The sequence below is a fragment of the Sapajus apella genome, unplaced genomic scaffold (genome assembly GCF_009761245.1).
Source record: "Sapajus apella isolate SASKATOON/1434 unplaced genomic scaffold, GSC_monkey_1.0 scaffold49, whole genome shotgun sequence".
Classification (NCBI taxonomy): domain Eukaryota; kingdom Metazoa; phylum Chordata; class Mammalia; order Primates; family Cebidae; genus Sapajus; species Sapajus apella.
Window position 1 is genome coordinate 15,336,194 of NW_022436989.1, and position 24,655 is coordinate 15,360,848.

General features: G+C 42.2%; 1 protein-coding gene across 9 annotated transcripts in view; it reads right to left on the minus strand.

Annotated features, from left to right (window-relative positions):
- Positions 1-24,655, minus strand: part of DISC1 (DISC1 scaffold protein) — a 373,398-nt gene that overhangs the window by 190,179 nt on the left and 158,564 nt on the right. For 6 of the 9 annotated variants that reach the window (XR_004257992.1, XM_032242435.1, XM_032242432.1 and 3 more), the window contains 2 exons: positions 22,285-22,387; positions 4,709-4,897 (listed from right to left, as the gene is read on the minus strand). Coding sequence is in view for 6 of the 9 variants with exons in the window: in XM_032242435.1 (XP_032098326.1) it covers positions 4,709-4,897; positions 22,285-22,387 (292 nt within the window). In the remaining 3 variants the exon portion in view is untranslated. Of the gene's footprint in view, positions 1-904; positions 1,382-4,708; positions 4,898-22,284; positions 22,388-24,655 lie in introns of those variants that run through there. The other 3 variants (XR_004257994.1, XR_004257993.1, XM_032242438.1) reach the window with 2 other exon arrangements.

Consider the following 24,655-nt stretch of genomic DNA (forward strand, 5'->3'; position numbering starts at 1 on the left):
GAGCAGGATCTTGTCATTGTGAACTTACAACTTTTCTATCTAAAGCAAAAGGTCCTAGCCCCAAACCATAATTGGAGAGATGCCTCTACTCAAACTTCATTACCCTTAAACTGCCCCTTCTCTGCCTTCCATTCCCCACTTACTCACTGAAAGACAAATGAGTTTAGGCTGGGCACAGTTAGCCATCATGCTCAGAAAAATGAAATCTTGCTGCTTGGTATTCTCACTGAGAATCTCTTTCCTTAGCTTATGGATCCCCCTACACAGATTCCTGACAGCTCACTGGGCCATAAACCCAGCCAGATTTTTGAGCTACATCTGCAGTATCTTTTCTACTCAGGCAGCTGGCATAAGGTGGGAAAATTCATTAACATGCTAATGATGTCCTATTTAAAATTCTAGCCCTGATTATTCTGTGATTAAATCTCTCCCCTTGATGTCGGTTCCCTTTATAGCTGAGCTACAGTGCGAAATCAACAATATTAATAAAGTACAATACAGATTACCAATGTATACACAAGGGATGGTGAAAAACAGCTACATAAATCTGAGGGCTGTCTTTTTTCTTGAAAAGCAGTTATAGGCCTGGTGTGTTGGCTCACGTCTGTAATCCCAACACTTTGGGAGGCCGCAGCAGGTGGATCACCTGAGGTCAGGAGTTCAAGACCAGCCTGGCTAACATGGTGAAACCCTGTCTCTACCAAAAAAATACAAAAATTAACTGGGCATGGTGGTGGGTGCCTGTAATCCCAGCTACTCAGGAGACTGAGGCAGGAGAATCACTTGAACCTGGGAGGCAGAGGTTGTATTGGGCTGAGATCGCACCATAGTACTCCAGCCTGGGTGACAAGAGAGAAATTGTCTCAAAAAAAAAAAAAAAAAAGATGTAACAAATTGTAAAAGTTGCTGATTTTTTTTCATCCCTCCTTTCTTTAAAGAAATACACATATTGGAATCCACAATAATTAAATGTTTATAGTTAATTTCCATAAATATTCAAGGCTTAGAAGATTGATTTAGCTTTTCCTTCTACTTCACTGCACTTAGCATTGCTCAGAATTCAAATGCGTTATCCTGAAGTCTTAAAAACAGCTGACAGGAGTTAAAGAGCACTTCTTATCATCTCTTTATAGCGATTGTGTCTTGGTGACAAAAGCCAATGGATTTAGTGATGATGTCTGTCTCCCTTTGCCCTTGAGTACCTTGGCATATTTCAGTTCCTTTTCTATTATCATATTGTTCTGCCTGCTGACACTCCAATCTGAATATCTGACTCAGACAACTCAAGCATCTTCCAAGAAAGACAATCAAACTTGCCACTACTCTCATTAATTTGGAAAGTGAATAAAGAAGCAGAAGATTCAAGGCCTGGATCTGCAATCTAAAATGCAGGAAGAAAGGGCTCATGTGTCATTTTAACATCTGACCCCAGTAAGTAAACAAATATTTGTGGTATAGTATATTTACTATTTTAAAAGACATCATGCTGGATACCAGAGCAGTACAGTGAAACCTGAGGACAATGTTCTGACCTCAGTGGACTCACAATCTAGCCAGAGACACAAGATACCAGGATATCTTAAGTGATCAGTGCAGCAAGTTCATCTCAGGCGAATCATTAGAGATACACTTCACCTCATTAAGAGGTCACTGTATGAGACACACTGCTAATTGTTCCCTAAGACTGCAAATCTCCCCTTTTGCTATGGAAACAGAACTCACGACTTCAGCAGGGCACATTGCTGCCCAGGGTGAGGACAGCTCCCAGCTCCCCTTGCAAGTAGCTGTTACCATACAACAAGGTTGAGGCGACAGGGATGTGGCCATAGCAGAGACGTGTGCAGATTTCTCAAAGGGTACTTAAACGGGATAGGTGAGCTCTCTTCCTTCTGCATTTTCTCTGACTGTACTTGGACATGCCTGTGGCTAGGTCAGCCAGGTTGGACTGTATGGTGCATATTGTGGGGCAGAGGGGAACAAAATAGAAGAGTCTAAGTCCCTGACCATCAGGGTGGCTTGTTCATCCATGAGTTGCCTTTTTCCCCCGAATGTTGCATTCTACAACCATTGTTGGAAATAAAAATCTTTTTTAAGAATACTACATATTGCTCATTTCTTAAATGGTTTCATTCTCTAAAACTAAAGAGTCATGGTACATACATGCATATGTGTATGTGCGTAAGCACACGCTCCTTTGTACTTCCCCTGTATTTAAACTTGAACACAGAGCTCCCTCTGAATTTTTAACTCTCAAAACACAAAAATAGCTGAATATGGACTTTAGCCCAGTTTTATCACATTTTAATAAATAAAAGTTTCAATATATTCAGGTATTCATTATTTATTTGTTACTCACAACCCTAGATTATTAATTTGGTTCACCTAAAGCCAGCTCATCTCAAATTGGCTAAAAAAAAAAAAACCAAGCATGTGTAAATCAACATATAGGGAAAAGGGTGGCTGACCCAGCAAAATCCAAGTGTGAAAACATAGAGGGGCTTCACAACAGTAATGAGCCATCTGCAATTTAGAACCATCCACAGTAACAATCTCTCATTCCATTTGTTTATGTTTTATTCATCATTTTGAAAATACTTAGTGAAGTGACAATGATGAGATTCAAAAAATACTGCATGGTCCTTTTTTAAAAAAGAGATATTAATGGTTTTCAAGAGCTCAACTGTTCAAATGAAAATACTGCTGGACTAAATTTGCTCAAATTTGTTCACATCTTCTTTATTCTTGGATATAACATATTCTTCATTTTGTGAAAAATTATGTGGTGATAACATGAGAAATTTTGTAGTTTTCATTGTTTATACATTTTAAAAATCAATAGCAGAAATCTACTTAAAATGTACAGTGCTCGCTAGGCACGGTGGCTCACGCCTGTAATCCCCGCACTTTGGGAGGCCGAGGCAGGCGGATCACCTGAGGTTGGGAGTTCAAGACCAGCCTGACCAAAATGGAGGAACCTTGTCTCTACTAAAAATACAAAATTAGCCAGGCGTGGTGGCACATGCCTGTAATCCCATCTACTCAGAAGACTGAGGCAGGAGAATCACCTGAACCTGGGAGGTGGAGGTTGCAGTGAGCCAAGCTCGCACCATTGTACTCCAGCCTGGGCAACAAGAGCAAAACTTTGTCTCAAAAAAAAAAAAAAATGTACAATGCTCATTCCTATCATGACAGAGTAAACCAGGCTGTGGTGTCTTAGGTGAGCATGTTGTCATTCCTTAGTACTATAGTTACTTAGGCTCAAATGTGCTGTCTCTAGTTACATATATGGCAAAAACAAGGCTTGACCTTTGAGAGTGAAAGAAAAAAAGGTAAGCACTATTAAGCCAACTTAAGGGTATTCATTACAAAGAAGACAGAATGACTACTGAACACACTCTTTGATTCAAATATTTCTATGAAGAAACCTCTCTCTACACAAATCAATAAGCCTTTAAAAGAAAATTTATGCATCCCAAAATGATGCATTTAACTTCAGCTAGCTGAGTTTATGTCTCTCAATCTAGCTTATGAATACTAATCTTCATTTACTTCAATTTATGAAATATTTACAAAAGCCCCATTTCAAATCTGGTTCCCAGCCCCATTCTTTTCTTATTTCTTCTTAAACAAGCATGCTTTGTAAAATACAGCCGTTTATTCATATGTATTTCTTTCATTTGTTTTAGTAAATGATGACATTTATTTAAGAACCATGATATGCTATATATGGCCCCTGACTTTTAGTTAGTTTCTAGGAGCAATGGAAAGGCAGGCATGTGCGTGCACACGTGCACGCATACACACACACACACACACACACACACACACACACACTCTCTCTCTCTCTCTCTCTCTCTCTCTCTCTCTCTCTCTCTCTCCAGGATCTTTGCAAATTAATCTGCACCACTTAATCTGCCCAGGAGATAGATGTTATTCTTGTCATTTTACTGGTGCAGAAACAGGTTCTAGTATTTAATAAAGATTACATCTGAATTTGCTTTTAATGATTTCATTCTGCATATTAGAAACTGAATCATCAGAAACGCCTTACTTTTTTTAAGAAATGAGTTTATACTATCTCAATTTGCACTGAACCAGCATCTTCCGAGACTATCCCTCTGGGTGCAAATCTCAGAGTAACCTCAGTTACTCTTAACAACTGGAAAAGGAAAGAACACAAGAACACTTGAAGTCCTCCGACAAGCAGACACTTTGACTAAGGCAGCATTTGCCTCTTCCACATCATCCTTCCTGAGGAAAGAAGCTCTCAGAAAAGTACACACATAGAAGAGCCACTTTACGGTCTTTCCTCAATTTTCTCAGATCAGCCTGATTTAGTCTATGATTGTGCAGACCAGGAGACTGAGCCAAGGGACAAAAGGAAGATAATTGTCACACAAAGAAAATGCGCAAGACCTTGCCAAGGGAGAAATTGCTCTAAATAATAACAAGGCTATTAGCAAGTGCAGGGTGGGAGGGGGAGCAGAAAAAGAAAAGATGTCACATGTGAATATAAAAACAAAAGCTGACAAGTAATTCCACCCAGTTTGCCAAGGCGCCTGCCAAAAATGTCCCCCAGGAAAAGGGCCATGTGTTCCATGACACCCTTCACAGTGATGTTCACATAAAGCACAGAGCATTCTGTCTGGCCACAAAACACAACAAATATCATCAATATCTCGCCGCATAGCAGTTGTGCACTACCTACCATAGGCGGTCTCCTGGCGCTCCAGTTCTCTTCTCAGTCTGTCGTAATCTTCTTTAACACTCCCCAGCTTTTTGACATTCCTGGAACTCAACACCAACAGCTTGCTGAGGAGTCCCTCCAGCCCTTCTCTCTCTGATGTTAATGATCTAATCTCCTCGGTGAGGTCCTTAGCTGTACAGAAATGGTTTCCTACAGCACATTGTGGGAGAAAAGGAGGGAAAACAAGCTTTACAGCATCCACACACGGAAGATCTGGCAGCAGCTAACGTACATTCACAGCATGGGCAAAGAAACTGAACTTGGAGATTATGTACAACTTCCTCAGCAGTCCTCTGGGGAAAGAACCTGGAAAAGCACTGCCCTCCCTAAACTGGAAAAAAAAAAAAAAAACACCAGTCTTTTTATCACCTTATTCTTGTTATGTCCATTTTAGGAGTTCAATTGGCTAAGCCGTGTCCTGTGAAATATGATGACACAAAAATGTCCCAGTGGAATCCAGAGAAACCACAACGTGTCACTCTATTCAAATAATATACAAATGTCAAAGAGATGACATATCATAGTAGGGTGGAAGGGGACTGGACCACCTAATTAGAGTAGACCTAAATTAAATTCCTAGCTCCCCTGTTACTCAAATTGCATGACCTGGAGCAAAGACATTAGAACACCTGGGGCAAATTGCTTATAAAATATGATTGCAATAATACCTGAATCATAGGTAGTTACAAAAATAAACAAGAAATTCTGTAAAGCACTGAGCAAAATATATGGCATGTTAAATGTAGCAAGGTTGCAGGATACAAGGCCAATATACAAAAATCAATCTTATGCCTAAATATCAACAACAAAAAACTGAAAGATGACTTTCTAAAAAAATACAATTTACAAGATGTTTTAAAACTCAAAATGTTGAGGAGTACTTTTTTAAAATACGTGCAAGAGCTCTACAGTGAGAACTACTTTTTTCAAGAACTGCTGAGAGAAATTGAAGACAAATATTTTAAAAGATACACTATATACATACAGTGGAAGTTCAATACTGGTAAGATTTCAATTTTCCCCACATTGATTCACTGATTTAATACAATTCCAATCAAAATTTTATGAGGTCCTTTTGTAGAAATCTATTAGCTTATTCTAAAATGATGAAGAGTGAGCCAGGCATGGTGGCTCACACCTGTAATCCCAGCACTTTGAGAGGCTGAGGTGGGTGGATCCCTTGAGGTCAGGAGCTCAAGACCAGACCAGCTAACGTGGTGAAACTCTACCTCTACTAAAAATATAAAAATTAGCCAGGCACAGCAGGACACACCTGTAATCCCAGCTACTCCGGAGGCTGAGGCAAGAGAATCACTTAAATGAGGGAGGCGGAGATTGCAGTAAGCCATGATCCCACCACTGCACTTCAGCCTGGGCAATAGAGTGAGACTCCTTCTCAAAATAAATAAATAAAATAAAATGTAGAAGAATGAGCCCATGAATCTGAGGCTGTAGTACACTATGACTGCACTTTTGAATAGCCACTGCACTCTGACTGGGCAACATTGCAAGGCCCCATCTCGAAGAAGAAGAGAAAGAAGGAGGAGGAGGAGAAGGAGGCTGAGAAGGAGGAGGAGGAAGAAGGAGGAGGAGAAGGAGAAGGAGAAGGAGGAAGATGAGGGAGGAGAAGGAGGGAGGAGGAGGGAGGAGGAGGAGGAAAAAGACGGAGGGAGGAGAAGGAAAAGGAAGCAGAAGAAGAGGAGGAGGAAGAGGAAGCAAAAGCAGCAGCAGCAGCAGCAACAAAGGCCTATCCTTAAAAAGCAAAGCAATCCTTAAAAAGTAAACCAAAAAAAAGTAAACCAAAGCAATCCTTAAAAAGTTAGTCTTGATTTCAAGACTAATGCTAAAGCCACTATAAATCAAGATAATATGGCATTGCATATAGATAGAGAAATAGATCAATGGAATAACAGTCCAGGAGTGGATTTATATATATATATAGCCAACCAAAGTGCCAAAGCAGGTCAATGAGGAAAAGAAAGTGTTTTCAATAAATGGTGCTGGAACAACTAGCTATCTACATGGGAAAAATATTAACCTTGATTCATGCCTCAAACCATACACAAAATTTAATTAAAGATGGATCACAGACCTAAATGTAGAAGTTAAAACTATAAAGCTTCCACATAAAGAAAATAAAAGAAAATTTTATTGAATTTGGAGTAGGTAGGAACTTCAGATAAGATACAGAAAACAGTAACTATTTTAAAAAGAATAAATGGGCTTCATCAAAATGTAAAAGTTCTCCTCATCAAAAGACACCACTAAAAAATGAGACAAGAAGTCACAGACTTGGAGAAAATCACGGCAATATGTTTAACTGACAAAGGACTTGAATATTACAGCCTGACAATTAAAACACAAATGGTGCCACTGAAAAACAGGCAAGTGACTTAATAGGCATTTTACAAAGTAAGACCCACAAATGGCCAATGAATATATGAAAAAGCATTTGGCATCATTAATCATTAGGAAAAGAAAAATTAAAACCATAGAGATTCCACTACAAGCCCATTCAAATGTTTTAAATTAGCTGGACTAAAAATGTCAACATTCACAAGGATATGGAGCAACTGGAACTCTCACCCATGTAAAATGGTCCCTTCAAGAAAAGTTCTGCCAGTTTCTCATGAAGTTAAATGTACACCTACCCTTTAATCCAATAATTCTACTTTCTAGGCATTTACAGAAAAGAAATGAAAACACATAGTCAAAAATATTTGCACTCAAATAAATGTTCATAGTGACTTTATGCCCAAGAGCCAGCCCCAAACTGGAAGCAATCTAATGTCCATCAACAAGAAAATGCAAAAATAATACAATAGCTACACAATGAAAGACTATTCAGCAATAAAAAGAAACAAACCCTTCATATATGTAGCAACACATATGTATCTTTACAAAGGATGCAAAGGAATAGTGCCACATGATTCTATTAAGTTCTAGAAAAGGCAAAATTAATCCATGATAGAAGATATCAGAGCCGAGGAGGGATGACGATGACTGGGAAGTGACACAGGGTAATGTTTCTTGAGTGATGAAAATGTTCTATCTCTTGATAGGGCTGTTTGTAACACAGGAGATGTCGAAATTCAAGAACTGTATACTTAAGACCTCTGCATTTCATTGAATGTAAATCACACCTCAATTAAAAAGAGGAAAAATTATGAAATTTTTAAGCATGAGTACTGAACAATAAATTAATAAATATATAACATTAATGAGTACCCCATAAATTAGTGTTATTAGAAAACCCCCCTATGTTGTCTAAGAATTTATAGTAACCATAATCACAATAATAGCTACAAACTTTCTCAACTTTAAATGTCATCACAACTTTAGGAGACAGGTTATGTCTTATATTATTATTATATTTTTTTTTACATTTTAACATCTCTGAAACAGGGACGTGTCCTACAATTGCTATCAGCCAGGAAGCAGTCAGGAAATAGTCAGAGCAATCCAGGTTATAATTGGATTGTTTTCCCAGCTCTGGCTGACCATCTGCAACCACCTGGTGTTTCAATGTGCAAACCATTTTAGGACCATTTGCATCCTGGCTGTTGCCTGAAAATCTTCTGTTGATGTGGATTTGTAAGACTGGAAAAGCACCAGCATTTGAAACTTGAAGAAAGGTGTTAGCAGTTTGGCAAACAATACTACAGAAAACAGTTCATTCTTGGGGGAGAAAAAGTTGCCTCCCACAACTTCAATTGTTCAGAGGATGATGATGTGTGGAGAAACATGAACCTCGACAACGTTGAGGCCGAATGTGTTTCAGAAGACTCAGGCTGAATAGGAAGATGCCTAGGACAACCTTAACCAATTTTCCTTTTTAATGAGTGATACGTGATTTTTCAAAAGCCTAACTACATGTGAAAGAGCTATTTCAGTAAGCACAAGATAAAAATTCTAAACCATAGAAAGCACTGTTACTGTTTAATTGACAATAATTTTTCTTTCTTTGTAATATATAGAACAATGGTGCTTTTTTTTTAAGATGGAGTTTTGCTCTGTCGCCAGGCTGGAGTGCAATGGTACAACCCTAGCTCAGTGCAACCTCCGCCTCCTGGGTTCAAGTGATTCTCCTGCCTCAGCCTCCCAAGTAATTGGGACTACAGGCACCTGCCACCACGCCCAGCTAATTTTTTGTATTTTAGTAAGACAGGGTTTCACCATGTTGGCCAGGATGGCTTGATCGTCTGACCTTGTGATCCAACAGCCTCCACCTCCCAAAGTGCTGGGATTACAGGTGTGAGCCACTGCACCCGGCCAGTGCTTTTTATGTTCACTGAAATTCATACTATTATCTGTTTTCACAGCTGGGAAAACAGCAATCTGGAGAGCTATCCTGCTGAAGGTCACAGTACAGTTAACCATACGGCAAGCTTCTGACTCAAACTTCACCCTAGAACCCCTCCTCTTAAACACAAATTATGCTGCTAACTTCTTTATTGTTACTTAGCAGGCAGATTTTAGGCTGATACAAATATTGAAAATGTTACAAAATGTTTTCCCTCCTCAAAGGCATTCTGAAACCTAGCACAAATCATCTGTCACCAAAGTCCATAGTTTCCAATGCCATGATTGGTAAACATCCTATTGAGACTCATTTGTTTGTGTGTCACTGTTTTAAGCAACATGGTAAACACAAAAGAGAACAAGTACTGCTCCTGCTCTCCAGGAAGTTACCATACAATAACGGAAGAAGGTGCCTTCCAGAGAATAAGCAAATGCTAGGAGAGGGCAGAGGACAAGAGAGATTATTCCAGAAGGAGAAACTGAGGCAGATTTCAGGAGGGAAGAATATAAAGAGTCCCAAAAGAAGAAATAGGAACTCTAGTTAGAGAGCAATGGGCAGGGGGTAGGAGGTGAGACTAAACTTATGAGGAAGTTGCTTCAAAACAGCAGCGCCCAAAATGCCAAGCTGATGGGTTGGGCCCATTTAGGAAAAACCCACAAAGTCCACATGAGAGCAGACTGCACTTCTATGCGCTTCAAGTTGTAAACAGAAACACAACTAAAACCTTTCCTGAATTGGTAATTTCCATACTGAACAATGGCCAAGTCAGGGAATCTGAGGATCAAGCCCCCTACCGCATGCCACAAAGAACCTCAAGGGACCCCATGTTCTGGGGAGCTTGCATGACTGCTTTGGGGCAGGGTGACCACATATACAATGTTGTACCTTCCAATGTTCCTCTTTAAGCTGTGCTTACAAAGTCCCAACATGTCTTCTGGGCCATTTTTTCAACCAAGACAGTTAATAAAAAGTGGGATGGGCACCAACTATGCCTCCAGAGACCCCAGGCAGAATATGCCACAGCATGCCATTTCCTCCTGCAAACAGTCAGAAAGAAAAGATCTCTAAAAACATATTGGAAGAGACTACATATACAGAGCAAGTGCCAGTACAAAAGTTTTGCTGGAAATACACCGTCTAATCTGTTGCAACCCATTGCAAGCTCTAGAGACCACTGCCCTTGGTAAAACATAGGCGAGATCATTAAAGTCTGGGCTCTTTCTTTGATCCTGAGGCATAAGGCTTGGGAAAATGCACTGTGATAAAAAAGTGAACATCTAAAAAGAGCAGAATGAGTGTGAATTCTCAAAGAGACCATTCATATCAAAACCCAAGCCATGATAAAATGCTACGATGCCCTTGATTCATATTTTATAAGTATTTTGACCTCAGATCTAAGCCCATGAGGTAGACCTTGCTTGATGCAGACCTCTCTGACTGCTGAAATTGGTCAGGAGCTTAGTGATGAAAATTTGGAAAGTCAATGTTGATACCTGAAGAAAGTACCACCAGAGACCTGTGACCTGAATCTTCATAACTCTAACGGGCCCTTTCTAAATGCCATGGGAGGATGTGATGGAGAAGAATATGCCACCTATGGCATCCCAATATACCTGTGCCTGCCTGCTCTTCAACAAGGGAATAAAACCTAGGTAATCTCATGGGGTTTTTAAAGCACTTGTCAACATATTTTATTCCACAAATAACACAATTTAAATCTCTAGGTGTATGCTGAAGCTAACTTTACCCATTGTGTTCTAACATTACTTATCCTCAGCATCTCTGAATTCAAATAACAGCCGGGTGTAGTGGCTCCTACCTGTAATCTCAGCACTTTGGGAAGCCAAGATGGGAAGATTGTTTGAGGAGTTGGAGACCAACCTGGGCAACATAGCAAGACCCCCATCTCTACAAAAAAAAAAACTAAAAAATTAGCCAGGTATGGTGGTATGTACCTGTAGTCCTAGCTACTTGGGAGGCTGAGGGAAGATGATCACTTGAGCCCAGGAGTTTGAGGTGGCAATAAGTCATGATTACATGACTGCACTCTGGCCTGGGTGATAGAGCAAGATCCCATCCCTTTAAAAAAAAAAAAAAAAAAACCTACCCTCTGTACTTCATAGTACCTGGGGCATTTTGATTAGTTCTTCCTTCACCTGAGGTCATTATTTGAGAGTCCAGATTTAGAGATTACAGTGCTCTCATTGCATGGATTATTTCATTTAATCTTCCCAACAATCCAGGAAGGGGAGCCTCCTAATGATTGTCCTTGATTCCCGGTTAAAAAAACCCAGACCCAAAGATAACCTGGTGAAGGTCACAAAGTTTCAGAGTTCTAAGATCCCATGCGAAGTTGCTGAACTTGAATTTGGTTTTTCCGATCTCATGTCAATAAGTGACTTGGTCAATACCTGGGCAGAAATCATCACTGAAGTGAAAGAGCACATGGGGGGATGAATCCTGTGCCCACGTGAGCCCTCTCACCTGCCCCGTCCTCAGGCCTCTCACCTGGGGTACCCCTCACACACATGGCACTTGCCTGGACCCACAGACATTTCCGTTTGTAACCATCCTCCTAAGATTATCTGCTTTCACCTATCCACATCTGAACTATATTTCTTTAGTGGAAAAAAGAAATAAAGCCAGTGCTGAAAATAATCAAACTCCAGAAATAGTAGAGAGCTGCATAATTTGTCTTGCATGACACCAGATCTTTCAAGGAACTGCAAGCTTAAGTGCACAGTTCAGTAAGATCAAGATCCACCCTTGTCTTTAGAGGCTTCTCTTGGCGAGGTCAAGGATAACCACTGTAAGCTTGGGCTGGCTGACCGGAAGGCAACGGAGGCAGCCAACAAGCCCCAGTCAACTGCTCCCCTCCCACCCCCGCTTCTCCCCGGACATCCCTTCAGCTAGAATTTGCCATTTTCTGTCAGGGTCATGCATTTCTTCAGGTCCCATGACTTCCTGAGACAGGCAAAAGCATTTCCTGTGAGCAGAGCCCCATTGCTGGCTTTGCACATCGAACATTTCAGACGGCCATATATTTCATAGACTGCGAGGGGAAGATAACACTGACACACAGAACTTTCCAACAGCATGAGAACATGTGGTGCCTGGTGACAGACTGAATACACAACCAGACAACAGCCAGGCCACATCAAAAGATGGAACTCTGATCCACAATGTGCAGCAGACCTACCAGAAAACCAATCACCCTACCTACAAAAAACAGCCCCAGAAACCGGCCTGCTCTACGTCAGACCTGCTGGAAGCCAAATTGCTATCTGTAGCAACTATCCAGGGAGCTAAATAATAACTTCTGTAACAATTGGCCCAAAATGTTCAGGACTGGATTAATAACTGATGGCTTCCCTTATTTTTGTCCCTGATCCCAACTTAGGACCCACCAGAGAAAGCCAAATATGCTCCCCTAACCAAACACACAGGATGTTCGCTTCTAGTAAGCCGCCTCCAGCTTCCCTGCATCAATCACCTCCAGTCAGGGCACTCTGGAAGCCCTCTCCTTTTTCCACTCTAAAGCTTTCCCACTCCTCTGCCTACCTTTGAACCTCTGCTAAATGATGGTGTCTCACTCCCTTGCTGAAGCAAGCTCTGAATAATAGCATTTGCTTATTCTCATTGGGTAGGTCTTCATTTCTTTTCACACTGGATAGGCATCATCTTTGAAAACATTTTTATTGGGTCTCTTGTTGTCTCCCTCCTCCAGCCATTGATCTAAATCACAGACTTTTTTAGAAAGAGGGAAATAGTAAAGAAAGGAAGCAACTGAGTTGACACTCCCGGTCACTGTCTGTACCCAGAATTTTGTTTTTCTGCCATATGTCAAGTGGCCTCTCCTGGACCATCATCACTTCTTCTCCTGCTTCCCTGCAGCTGCAGACACAGCAGCACTCTATAGGTCCAGCCTTGGGCACCCACCCACCGCAGTACAGGACCAGTCCCTGCTGTTCTGAATCAGTGCAGTGACCACTCAACACGGTGCCCATGCCTCTGTGACCTGAACTGCTCTTCCCAATTCCATACAGTATTAAGCAACCACTTAAGAATTTTTTAATCATTCAATAATTTTCTTGGTATATAATGAAAAAGTGATTTTAATACAATCTATTTTGTTTTAGATTATATCATTATGGGCTATTTTACAAAGTTACCTTTAAATACAATTATAAATAACATTAATTGTAAATAAGCAAAATTCTTACTTTTCCTTGTTTGACAACTGACATGGTCAGTTTAATTTCCGTTAAATTAATTATGCAAGAAAAGGATATTTTCTCAAAAAAAATTTTTAACTGATATGTATTTACTGGTGATGTGCCAAATATTCATTCAGAAGAAGATGGAAATTTAAATACTTGTTTCTAAATTTAAGGAAAAAACTACTCTCATTATCTGAGGTGTGAAAATCATCTATTTTGTATTTATCTAGAAAATCTAGTTTATTTTTTAAATGTTCTTATTTTCCCCCAAAATCATCAGTTATGAGGGAAGATTTCAGGCTACCATTTAAATACCATTGTGTGCAATGGATGCATTGTAAGTACAGATACTTTTTATTCTCTATAAATGAAATGCCAAATTGGATAGAACCATCCTGTTTTTTTTAAAAAAAAAAAATGGCTTTTGGAGTATTAGAAACATTCTCATAGGTTATTTTAAAATAATTATTTGAGCTGTTTGCTCCTTGGAAACAGATAACAAAAGGGCAGGTGAGTTAAAAAAAAAAAATCCAAACTGAGGTGAGACCCAAAGATGGCCAATCTAATAACCAGGCAGAGGCCTGCCCATCCTGGGAAGATTCCATCACCAGCCTCCCTCATTGGCCAGAGGAGCCTACTTGTTGGGCTGCCAACTGGTTCCTATAAATTCTAAGGCAATTAGAATCATGGGGTGACTGTAACGGGAACGACACAGCTGCCCAGGCATTAGCAGAACTCCACATCCAATGGCTCAAGCCAGTAGCAAGAGATAAAAACTTAGAGGCATCTCCCCTGCCTAACAGAATGGGCTCCCTGCTTCCCCATTACTTCCTTTAGACAGACCATTTACACATTTGCCTGAAAACGTACAGTGACCCAGACCCTATTCCCTATAGACACCGCCAGTTGCCATGTGCCTTGTTCCTCTCTCTCTGCATGATGCTTCATTCCTATCTCAAGTAGCCCAGGGACACTGCCCTCCTGACTCTCTGTGCCCTCCCTGCCCAAGATCAGTAAATTACACTCTTTGAATTTGTTTCCAACTATGCTGTATATTGGACTTGCACCTTCCATCTGAAGAACCAGGGGCTGCCCCAGGCCAGGTTTTACCTGGGATACCCAAGAGAGCACAAGGTTGGGCTCCCAGAGCCAGAGCAATAGCCAGGCAGGCATAAAGTGAACAGAGGACAGATAAGAGCCACAAAGGCATATAAACAAGTTTCCCAGGCGAGGGTCCCCTGGTCACAGGTCAGACAACTAGGCATTGGGCCATCTACTAGGTAAAAGAAGCATCCTATGAAAGGCATGCAGTCAACACCGTGTCCATCTCCCGTTCATTTCTCCTTAGGGCAGGCTGCTGGCTGCTCCAAGATTGTAACCTCAGTTTAGCTGGGGGCTCTCGGAACAGACAGCTAGATGAAATAAACAAGGAAGCCTCTCAGCCTCAGGCACATCTTCTAGGACAAGGGGAAGGCCAGGGAAGAGTAAGATCAGAGAGGTGCCGCAAGATGTGCTTCCAGGCCAAGGCCAGCTTGCAGTCGCAGCTACTCACCCACAGGGCACACTGGGCCTGGAGCTTCACATGGGTGTGCAAAGATGTGACTCAAGAGTCCATCTGCCAGAAGTGAACAGGGCAGGCAGCTCTCCTCTCACTGGTACAGTGGTTCTAGCCCTCGCAGAACATTCAAACCACCTGGAATCTGTTTTTGAAGGTTCCCGTATCCAAGAACAATCCCTAGAGATTCTGACCGAACGAACTTGGTGCTGCCTGGGTACCAGTATTTTTTAATTTCCCCCGATGATCCTAACATACAGTCTGAGTGAAAAACACAAGTTTGAAGGCTATGTGAATTTAGAGCTTCTCTGAAACAGGGAATAATACCGGGGGCATGCCTTGGAAGTCTTTCTGTCAGGAATGGAAAGAAAAAAGAAGTATAAAGATGGCCAACATCCACACTACCATTTAAAATGATTCCAGCAAGCATATTATTAAAGGCTGGGTTGCCTCTGGTATCTGGAAGCAGCTTGGGTGCCCTGGATATAATTCTCTTTTAAAAGTTTTTTCACAGCTTTATAGACTACTTAAGACTGGCCTTCATCTTGTGCCAAAATAGCAGGGCTGTGTTTGTTTAGCTTCAAGATTTTCAGGTCAGATTGATTTAAAAAGGTGAGTGAGAGGCCTGCCAACACACAATGAGGCTGTCACCCAGGAGGCGGCTGCTGCTGCTGGTGTCTGGCATCCAGAAGCTGGAACACCCATCAGCTCCAATCACCTGAGAGAGGATGGATCCGACGAGAAGGACCAGGGCTTAAAACCAGACGTACCCACTGGAGTCAGGGCAGGTAACGAAAACACTGACAAGTGAAGGAGGTACGAAAACAACAGATTCCAGGGATCAGCAACCAATCATTGAGGGTCCGTTTTTTGAAAAACCAATACTTCTACTGACTGTCTTTTGAGGGCCTGGGCATTAAACAAAGTGGAAGAAAAAAATTGCAGGGTGGCTCAACAGATGGACCAGATCAACAATGAGGGGTAATTCAGGCGGGACAAGGCTGGAGCCGGAAGTGCGTGCAGGATGCCAGTATCAGAGCAGCTGGGCATCAGAGAGCCAGCCTTGTCCACTAGCTAGTCTTCAGGGGCTGAGCCTTCATCCCAGGGCAAGGGAATGGCCAGAGCATGGCTGGCCCCGTTCCAGATGAGGACTGCGATACTAGTCAGGTCAAAGAGCACCGATAGAGGTGGGGCCCAATACAGGACTGTGTCTCAGAACGGTGGAGACCCAGAGTCCAACAGGCAGGAAGGATACTTGCTGCTAAGTCTTAGACATGGGTACTGGAAGATGGTTGAGGGGCCCCAGCAGTGGGAAGGCAGGCATGACATGCAGACGGTGGAAGCAGACTCAAGACACCAACTCTCATGGCTACAGGTCCCTGGTTTGGAAAGTCCCAGCACCATTCTAGAGAAGGAGACAGACCCAGGCTTCTGATGGGGATGGGTAGTAGCCACAGCAGGAGGCAGCTGCACCCACCACACACTTGCTGTAGTGCCACACTCTCAGTCCTAGAGAGTGCCGACACTTCCCCTTCGCTCTCCCCCAGGCCCAGGGCCAAAGCCATCAAGTCCTGGATAGAGGGCGAGAGCTTTCAGCAAGAGCAGCACAGAGGTTAAGGAGCTATTCTTTTTTGAGACCTTTGTTTTTACTTCCTTTCCAGGCAGCCAGTTCAGCAAGGTGGGTCTGGGGCTGCCTCCTAGGAGAAGAAGCCTTTCACCCTTGAACCCAGCAGGACCTCGGTTTGGCCCAGGGCAAACCTCCTGCAGTAGACAGTTAGGTCTGACCTGCTCTGGACCTCAGGAAGACTGTCCTCTCCTTGGCTTCTCTTTCTGCACTGGATCCAGCCAAGACACTGACCAGACCTCCAGGGCTCAGGTTAATAATATGTGGCCCAGCTCTGGGAGAGAACCCAGCAGGTCTCCCTGGCTTTTGGACTCAGAGCTGAAAACCAAACACAAAACTGAGTCCTCCACAAAACTGAATCCTCCCCGTTGACAAGTGGCCTGGCCTAGTTGACCAGGCAGGAGGCTACACAGGCACCGAGGCCAAAGCTGCCTTGTAATAAAAGGTATGGATGCCACCGCTGCCCTTTTACTACAGGTACACTGGCCAGGAGCTTGTGGCACCGAGTGACAGTGAGTCAGAGTTACCCAACTCAGATGCATGGTTAACAATCACTAGCTAAGCACGTATTCACTCTGTGGAAAGAGACATCACATATATTTATTATATCATGTATTAATATACTGATAGACCACAGTATTCCAATTCACTACCTTACTTCTTACAACAACCTCATATGATAGGCAATATTATTATTAGCTCCATTTTATAGGTGAGGAAACAAGACCTGAGAAGGTTAAATAACTTGCCCAAGATCATTTAGCCAAGTCATGATAAAGCTGCACTTGAACACACACTTCTCAGATTCCAAAGCCCAAGTTTCTCTCTACTCACTGTATGGCCCCTACACTCAAAAATTGAGAACTGTGCCTGCCCTAGTGAGTGTCTTATTCTAAGTCAGTATGCATAGGGTTCAGGGCTGTACCTTCCTTCTCTAGTGATATGGTTTGGATCTGTGTCCCCATCAAATCTCATGTTGAAATGTAATCCCCAGTGCTGGAGGTGGGGCCTGGTAGAAGGTGATTGGATCATGAGGGCGGTTTCTTACTAATGATTTAACACCATCCCTCCTGGTGCTGCTGTTGTGATAGTGAGTCATCACAAGGTCTGGTTATTGAAAAGTGTGTGGCACCCCTCTTCCTGCTCTGGCCATGTGAAGTGCTGACCTCCCCTTCCCCTTCTGCCATGATTGTAAGTGTCCTGCAGCCTCTCCAGAAGCCAAACAGATGCCACCATGCTTCCTGTACAATCTGCAGAATCATGAGCCAATTAAACCTCCTTTCTTTATAAATTACCCAGTCTCAGGTATTTCTTTATAGCAGTGTAAGAACCAACTGATACATCTAGGAAGGACAGTAACAGCAGAATCAATCCACTTTTGCTATCTGCTTTAGACCAAACTATTCTCTGCTGAACAGGAAAATTGAAGCAGAAATAGAGAATGGAAAGAAAAAAGACAACTAAAACACAGTCAAGGCGTGTACAGGTCAGTGAAAAAGGAGAGAAACGATGGGCTTTCTAAGTTACTTTTCTTAATGTGTATTACACCACACTCAGTTGGATATACTAGTATCAGCGTTCCTCCAAAAATCAATAATTACCTATCTGTAGTAGATTTCCTACACCAGCCTTCTTTTCTCCCTTTTTTCATTTCTAAAATCCTAGTTAATTCCATGACTCCCAGTCCCGAGCTGTTATCACATCCGTCCCTCTGTGTACAACGTGGCCAGCTTACACTTCCTAAAGTCTAGTTTTAGTCATGTTACTACTCCTCTAAAACATTGTAATGGCTCCCTATTGCTCTTATCCTTAGCTTACAATTCAGAGCTCTGTGTATCCTGGTCCTAACCAACTCTGAAGAGCTACCACAATACTGATCTTAAACCTGGGTCAATCTAGACCACTCTTCCTCCTGAAGAAACAGTGTGCTTTTCCTCCACATTCAGCCCAGGCATATCTAGTTCCACGCCACTGTGGCCAATGGCAGAACACAGCTCTCAAAAAAGAAGAGACACTGAGCCGGGAGCTCATGCATATAATCCCAGTGACTCCAGAGGCTAAGGTGGAAGGATAGCTTGAGCCCAGGAATTCAAGGCTGCAGTGAGCTATGATGTTGCCTCTGCACTCCGGGCTGGGTGGAGTGAGACCTTGTCTCAAAAAGAAAAAAAAAGGAGGGAGGATCTTGTTCTGTTCTTTACTGCATCCTCAGTACCTAGAACTAGACCTGTCACTTTGTAGATGCTGAATGATATTTTTCTGTTGAGTAAACAAATGGAACAGGCCATTTCCGCTAACTGAAAAGTTCTCTGTCCAGGTCTTTAGTTCTCAAAATCCTTCCATCTCAGTAGGCGCTGTGGCACTTCTTAGAGCATGGCACTGAAACTCTTTGACATACCACTCATTGAGACTTGTCATAATGGCCCTTCCCCTTGAATCAGGGCACCAGGATTCCTGGACCAATAAAACACAATGGAAGTAACACTGCAATAGTTATAAAAATATGCCTACCAAATTCTTTAATACCCCTCCCTTGGGGTAAAACCTGTTTCCTTCCCCTTGCCTGTGAGCTGAACTTAGTAACCTGCTCCTAGTCACTAAACAGAAGTGATGCTGTGTGACTTTGGAGGCTAAGTCCTAACAAGGCACTGTGGCTTCTGTCTTATTTGCTCTCACTCCCTCAGATCACTCGCTCTGAGGAAATCAGCTGCTATATTGTGAGAGGTCCTGTGGCACAGCCCATGTGGCAAGGAACTGAAGCCGTCTGTTAACAACACGTGCACGAGCTTGGAAGCAGGTCTTTCAGCCCCAGCCAAGCCTTTAGGTGACTGCATCTCCAAAGTGTGTCTTAACAGCACACTTATGAGACCCTGAGTCAGAACCACCCAGCTAAGTCACTCTGGACCCCTGTCTCTCAGAGACTATGACAGATAAAGGTTTTTTGTTTCAAGCTATGAAGTTTGGGGAGCCACTTATTACACATTAATAGAGATGCATGCCAGTTTCTAAATTCAGACCTTAAGAAATAAGAAATTTCCATTTCCTTCCTCTTGGGACACTCGCTCTTGGAACCTAGCAGCTATGTTGTAAGGAAGCCATGCTGCCTATAGAGAGGCCCACATAGAGAGCACTCAACAGCCAGACCATATGTATGCACCATCTTGGATGTGGATTCTCCCACCCCAGTTGAGCCACCCCAGCTGTCCCTGCCAAGCCCTGCCCAAATTGTATTTTCAAGGGCAAAATTAATAACTGGTAATATTTTAAGTCACTACGTCTTGAGGTGGTTTATTATGCAGCAGTAGATAATGAAAACAGATTTTGGTATCTGCATATGGGGTCCTGTTGTAACAAAACCCTAAAATATGAGGCATTGGTTTGGGACTTGGCAGTAGGCGGAAGCCTCATCAGCCTCAGTGAAGGCTAAAAAAAGTAAGAAAAATATATCAGAAGTTATAAAAAAAGAGATCCTTGTAGTGGTAAAAAGTCACTTAGTTATCAACTGAGGCAATATAAAAAAGGGTCCCTCATAGTAGTACTTAGATATCCAAGGAGATTTCCAAGCAGAATACAGAAAGGCCCACTGACTTCTTGTCACTGCCTGTGGTGAAATGCAAGACAAGGGAGATGAATTAAAGAATAAACTGCTAAATGTAAAGGAGGCAGATCTGGCCAGGTTTGAAAATGAAAACTAATTTCTTATTCCTGCTCTCCGTAAATGGCAAATAATTCTCAAATTGAGAAAGGGCCTCAGGTCGTAGATCAAATTCAGGAGGGATGTATTAGTCCTTTCTCACACTGCAATAACGATACCGAGATTGGCTAATTTATAAACAAAACAGGTTTAGTTGACTCACAGTTCCACATGGCTAGGGAGGCCTCAGGAAACTTACAATCATGACGGAAGGCAAGGGGAAAACAAGGCACCTTCTTCACAAGGTGGCAGGAAGAATGAATGCAGAAAGAACTACCAAACACTTGTTAAACCATCAGCTCTCATGAGAACTCACTCACTATCATGCAAACAGAACAGGGGAATCCACCCTCATGATCCAGTCATCTCCCACCAGGTCCTTCCCTTGAACATGGGGATTACAATTTCAGATAAGATATGGGTGAAGACACAGACCCAAACCATATCAGCTGGTCTATAAATTTAAGAGAGCAAATCATAGACACCTGAAGACAGACAAAAGACCCCCTACTAATCTTAAGGACCTCCCTTAGGATCCTCTCCATTCAATAGGGCTGTTAAGACTCTTACCTAACGGAGTGAGGGTTTGCTCATTCTGAAGATATTGAAATAGAAGGAAACAGAAATAGTATTACATGCAGGAGTTGCAAAAAAATGTTGACCACCTTATCACTAGTGGGGACAGCCCACTGACTCTGAAAGGCCCGTTCACCAAAGAGCATACACAGTAATCAGAAAATAGTGAAGTCAAAAGGTTAGTTACCGGGAGGATTAATTCAGGTCATCCTTCAGCAGATCAAACTTCACCAGTTTTCTCAGCTGACCAAAGAGCTAAAACAGGAAACCCACCCCATAGGCAGTATACCATCTTACGAATTTTCCCTGGAGTCTGAAGAGAGATTGTTCACATTGGAGTGAGACTATCTCTGCTGCCTAAATTATACATTTCTTCCCTTGGGCTTAATACAGACTCATCCACCTGTATTCCTGGGAAAGACATATTGATGAAGAAAGGCAAAAACCCTCACTCAGAAGCAAGACTGTGTTCAATCTTCCTTTCTTTTTTTTCCTCTTAGCAAATGGGCCCATAATTTCAAGTAAATAGCATGTGAAGCTGTTAAGAGCCAAGCCCCACATGCGCACTACCATGTTCTACTGGTTGTAAATAATATGCATGACTGCACCAGGGACCAAATTGCTCGTTAGCTGCCAACATTAGTTGTTTAATGATCTGAGGAGCAGAAGCTGCCAATTACTATATTCCTTCTTAAAATACCATTTAAAACCCATACATGTAATTATTATACCTTTTCGTTAAATTTTTATGATTCCTTTGAAGCTGATGAGCTGTGGGTTCATTCAACCTATATAAAACTCAGAGAACTTTTCGAAGCCGTCATTACGTAACTGGGTTAAAAATCCATATATAACACACCAAGAGAGTGCCTGGACTTTAGCCTCAGATCTGCCACTGCTTAGCTAACTGAGTGACCATAACCAAAGGACACATCCTGTGGCCTCAACCTCCCCACCTATTCATTGGGATCACGGTCCCTCTCCCGCCTACCTAATATAGCAATTGTGAAAATAAAATAACAAATACAGAAGAGTGTTTGAAAGCACTATCAAATGATAGGGTAAGATACTGTTTTCAGAGACTCTTGTTTTCAAGCTACTAATTAATGGAAAAATCGATTCCTTAATAACTGCCAGAGCAAGAGGGAACATAATCCTTTGAGGATTCTCCAAGTTTCTGTGACTAAATTTTTCAACTGAGAACATCAATTTTTCTCATGCTACCATCTTTCCCACTATAGGAAGGGTCTGATCACACCTAATAATCCTCATTCGGCATTTACAGATACACAATGCTATACACACATCTGCTAGAACCATATGGCACACAGAGTACATTAGTCTCTAAACTCTTCAAGAAACAGGAACTAGAAGTCTCAAACATGGTACTCACATCAACAACTTGTGCTGTATTATGTGTGCATTAGTGAAGCTCCCCAGCAAATCTTTCAGATGTCTGAGAATAACATGATAACAGTGGAATGTTCATCAAGGACAAAAGGCGACATGCTGGCTGGCCGTCATTATTTTAGTTGGACAGCCTCAACGTCTCCTACACTGCCGGTTACCTGATATGGCATGCATTTTGGCTTCAAGCAAGGCTGGTAGCTGGGTTTCAATATCGTTAACTTTCTTTCTCAGGGTGCTGCAGAATTTCTCACTCATACACACCTAGGGGGAGAGAAATGGCCAGGAATCATTATTTATTCAGCTAAAAATCAGAAGGCAGTACAACAGCCAGGTCAGAGATTTCTGGGTCTATAAGTACTTAAGGGAGGTGATGAAGAGTGATTGGAGGGTAATGCTCAAAAAGCAAGCAATGGAAAAAGAAAAACAAAGAAGAGAGGGAAGGAGGAAGGGAAGAAGGGAAGGAGGGAAAAAGGGAGGAAGGGAGGAAGGGAGGGAGGGAGGAAGGAAGGAGGAAGGGAGGGAAAAAAGAAAGAAAGGGAGGGAGGATGGGAAAAGGAAAGAAGGGAGGGAGGGAAGAAGGGAGAAGGAAGGAAGAGAGAGAAAGAAAGGAAAGAAGGAAGGAAGGGGGAGGGAAGGAAGGAAGGGAGAGGGAGAGAGGGAGGGAAAAAAGAAAGGAGGGTGGGAAGAAGGGAGAAGGAAGAAAGAGAGAGAAAAGGGAAGGAAGGAAGGGAGGGAGGGAGGGAAAGGAGGGAAGAAGGGAGGAGAGAATGGAGGAAAAAGAATGAAAATAAAGTGAGCAATGGTGCATTCCAACCACATGCCCATTGCCCCATACCCAATTACAAAGCTGATATGAGCTGACCCAACAGAGAGCAACCACAGGCTAAAATAACTGCATCCCATCTGCCTCCGGCCTCCTGCAGGCCTTTGCTGAATCCTCCTGTCCGCGTCACTTTGGTAGTCCCAGGTGGTTTCGCTCACTCACGCCTTTTGGGGCTCTCTGTTCAGTCGTTGCCTGGGAGGAAAGGCCTTACTGATGACCCACCCAAAATAGCAGCCTCCCTTTGTCCTCCCTTCCCTTGATGTTTTTCCACAGCTTCCTCCCACATGACACACCATGTGCTTCTAGTCCTTTGTTTCCGTATTGTCTCTCTGCTGGGATGCAAGCTCTATGTGAGCAGGGACTTTGCTCCGTGCCTGGCACACGGTGTGCGGTGAATAAAGATATGGCCATTGAGATGAATGTCAGAGCTCCAAGCTCGGTGTAACTACTAGTATTAGTAGACACTGTTTAGAGAAACTTGGAAGGCAGATAGATACTTGCTGGCAAGTCAGATTTGACAAATAGACAAGTTACTCTTAGTGAGGTTTGAGAGTTTTATCATGTATTTTCCCATGACACTCCAAATACGTCCTACATTTTTTTTCCTTCGGTTCTTCAAAAATATCAAAAAAACAAACAAAAAAAAACCCTTAATTTCTTTTTCCAAATGTCTTTAGGTTATCTTTTATTTTGTTGGAGGCTAAAACATCACATTTGTTTTTCTCGTTTTGAAGGCCAAAACCTCATATGTAACGTTATCTAGACTCAGATTAATGAGCTACCTAGAAAAATTGAATTTCCCATAAGAATCTAGGGTTTGTTGGACACCGTCAACCTTAAATGTTTTCTTATATCAGTCTGCTGAATTGAGATTATTTTTAGAGTCAAAGCAGACCTCACCCATCCTGCCTAAAATACTCCACTATTTCTCTCATGGACTTCCATATGTTCTGTTCAGTAGCTGTAACTTTCCAACATCTTTAAAAATCATTCTCTGGATGAAGACGACAGGTTGGTAGCCTCTAAACCAAAGCCTTCCCTGGTGGTGTTGGGCAGCCACATGTCCAAAGTAATTAATTCCGGGACCCTTTCAGCAGTCTTGAAGCTTTTCAGGATGTCAGAACCAGAGTTAAAAGGAAGAGATCCCTTCCCCCAGCACCAAGTCTTGGGTTGGCTCAAACCCAGAAGACTGGCACATCCCATCCTACCCATTTAATAATGTCATCTGAGGTCTGAGGGCATTTCCATCAACTCTGTAACACCAGCCATAATACTTATGTCTCAGTCAATCTATGTCCAATATTTCTGATTTTAGTGAACAGTATCTGTTCAACACAATTGGGTCAGTTTCTCCTTTGTTGAGCAAATCTATCCTTCAAGCTGTCATTATTAATATGAAACAACCTTTCTGAATCTTCTTATTAAATTGCAATGTTCATTCTTTCAGGCTTTGCTGGATGTAATCTAATACCTACCAATCTCCAGACATTCCATTTATTTCCAACTGTTTCTTCTATCTCATTTATCCCTTAATTACCTTTGGTTTGGGTAACCCATAAGAGTTGAAGAAATATAATGAGTGCAAGGAAGGTTTCATTTCTTTCTGGGACAGGAATCTAAATAATATCAGGGTGTGTGTGTGTGTGTGTGTGTGTGCGTGTCTGTGTGTGTGTGTAACACACTAGAGAAAGAAAGCTATGTCAAGC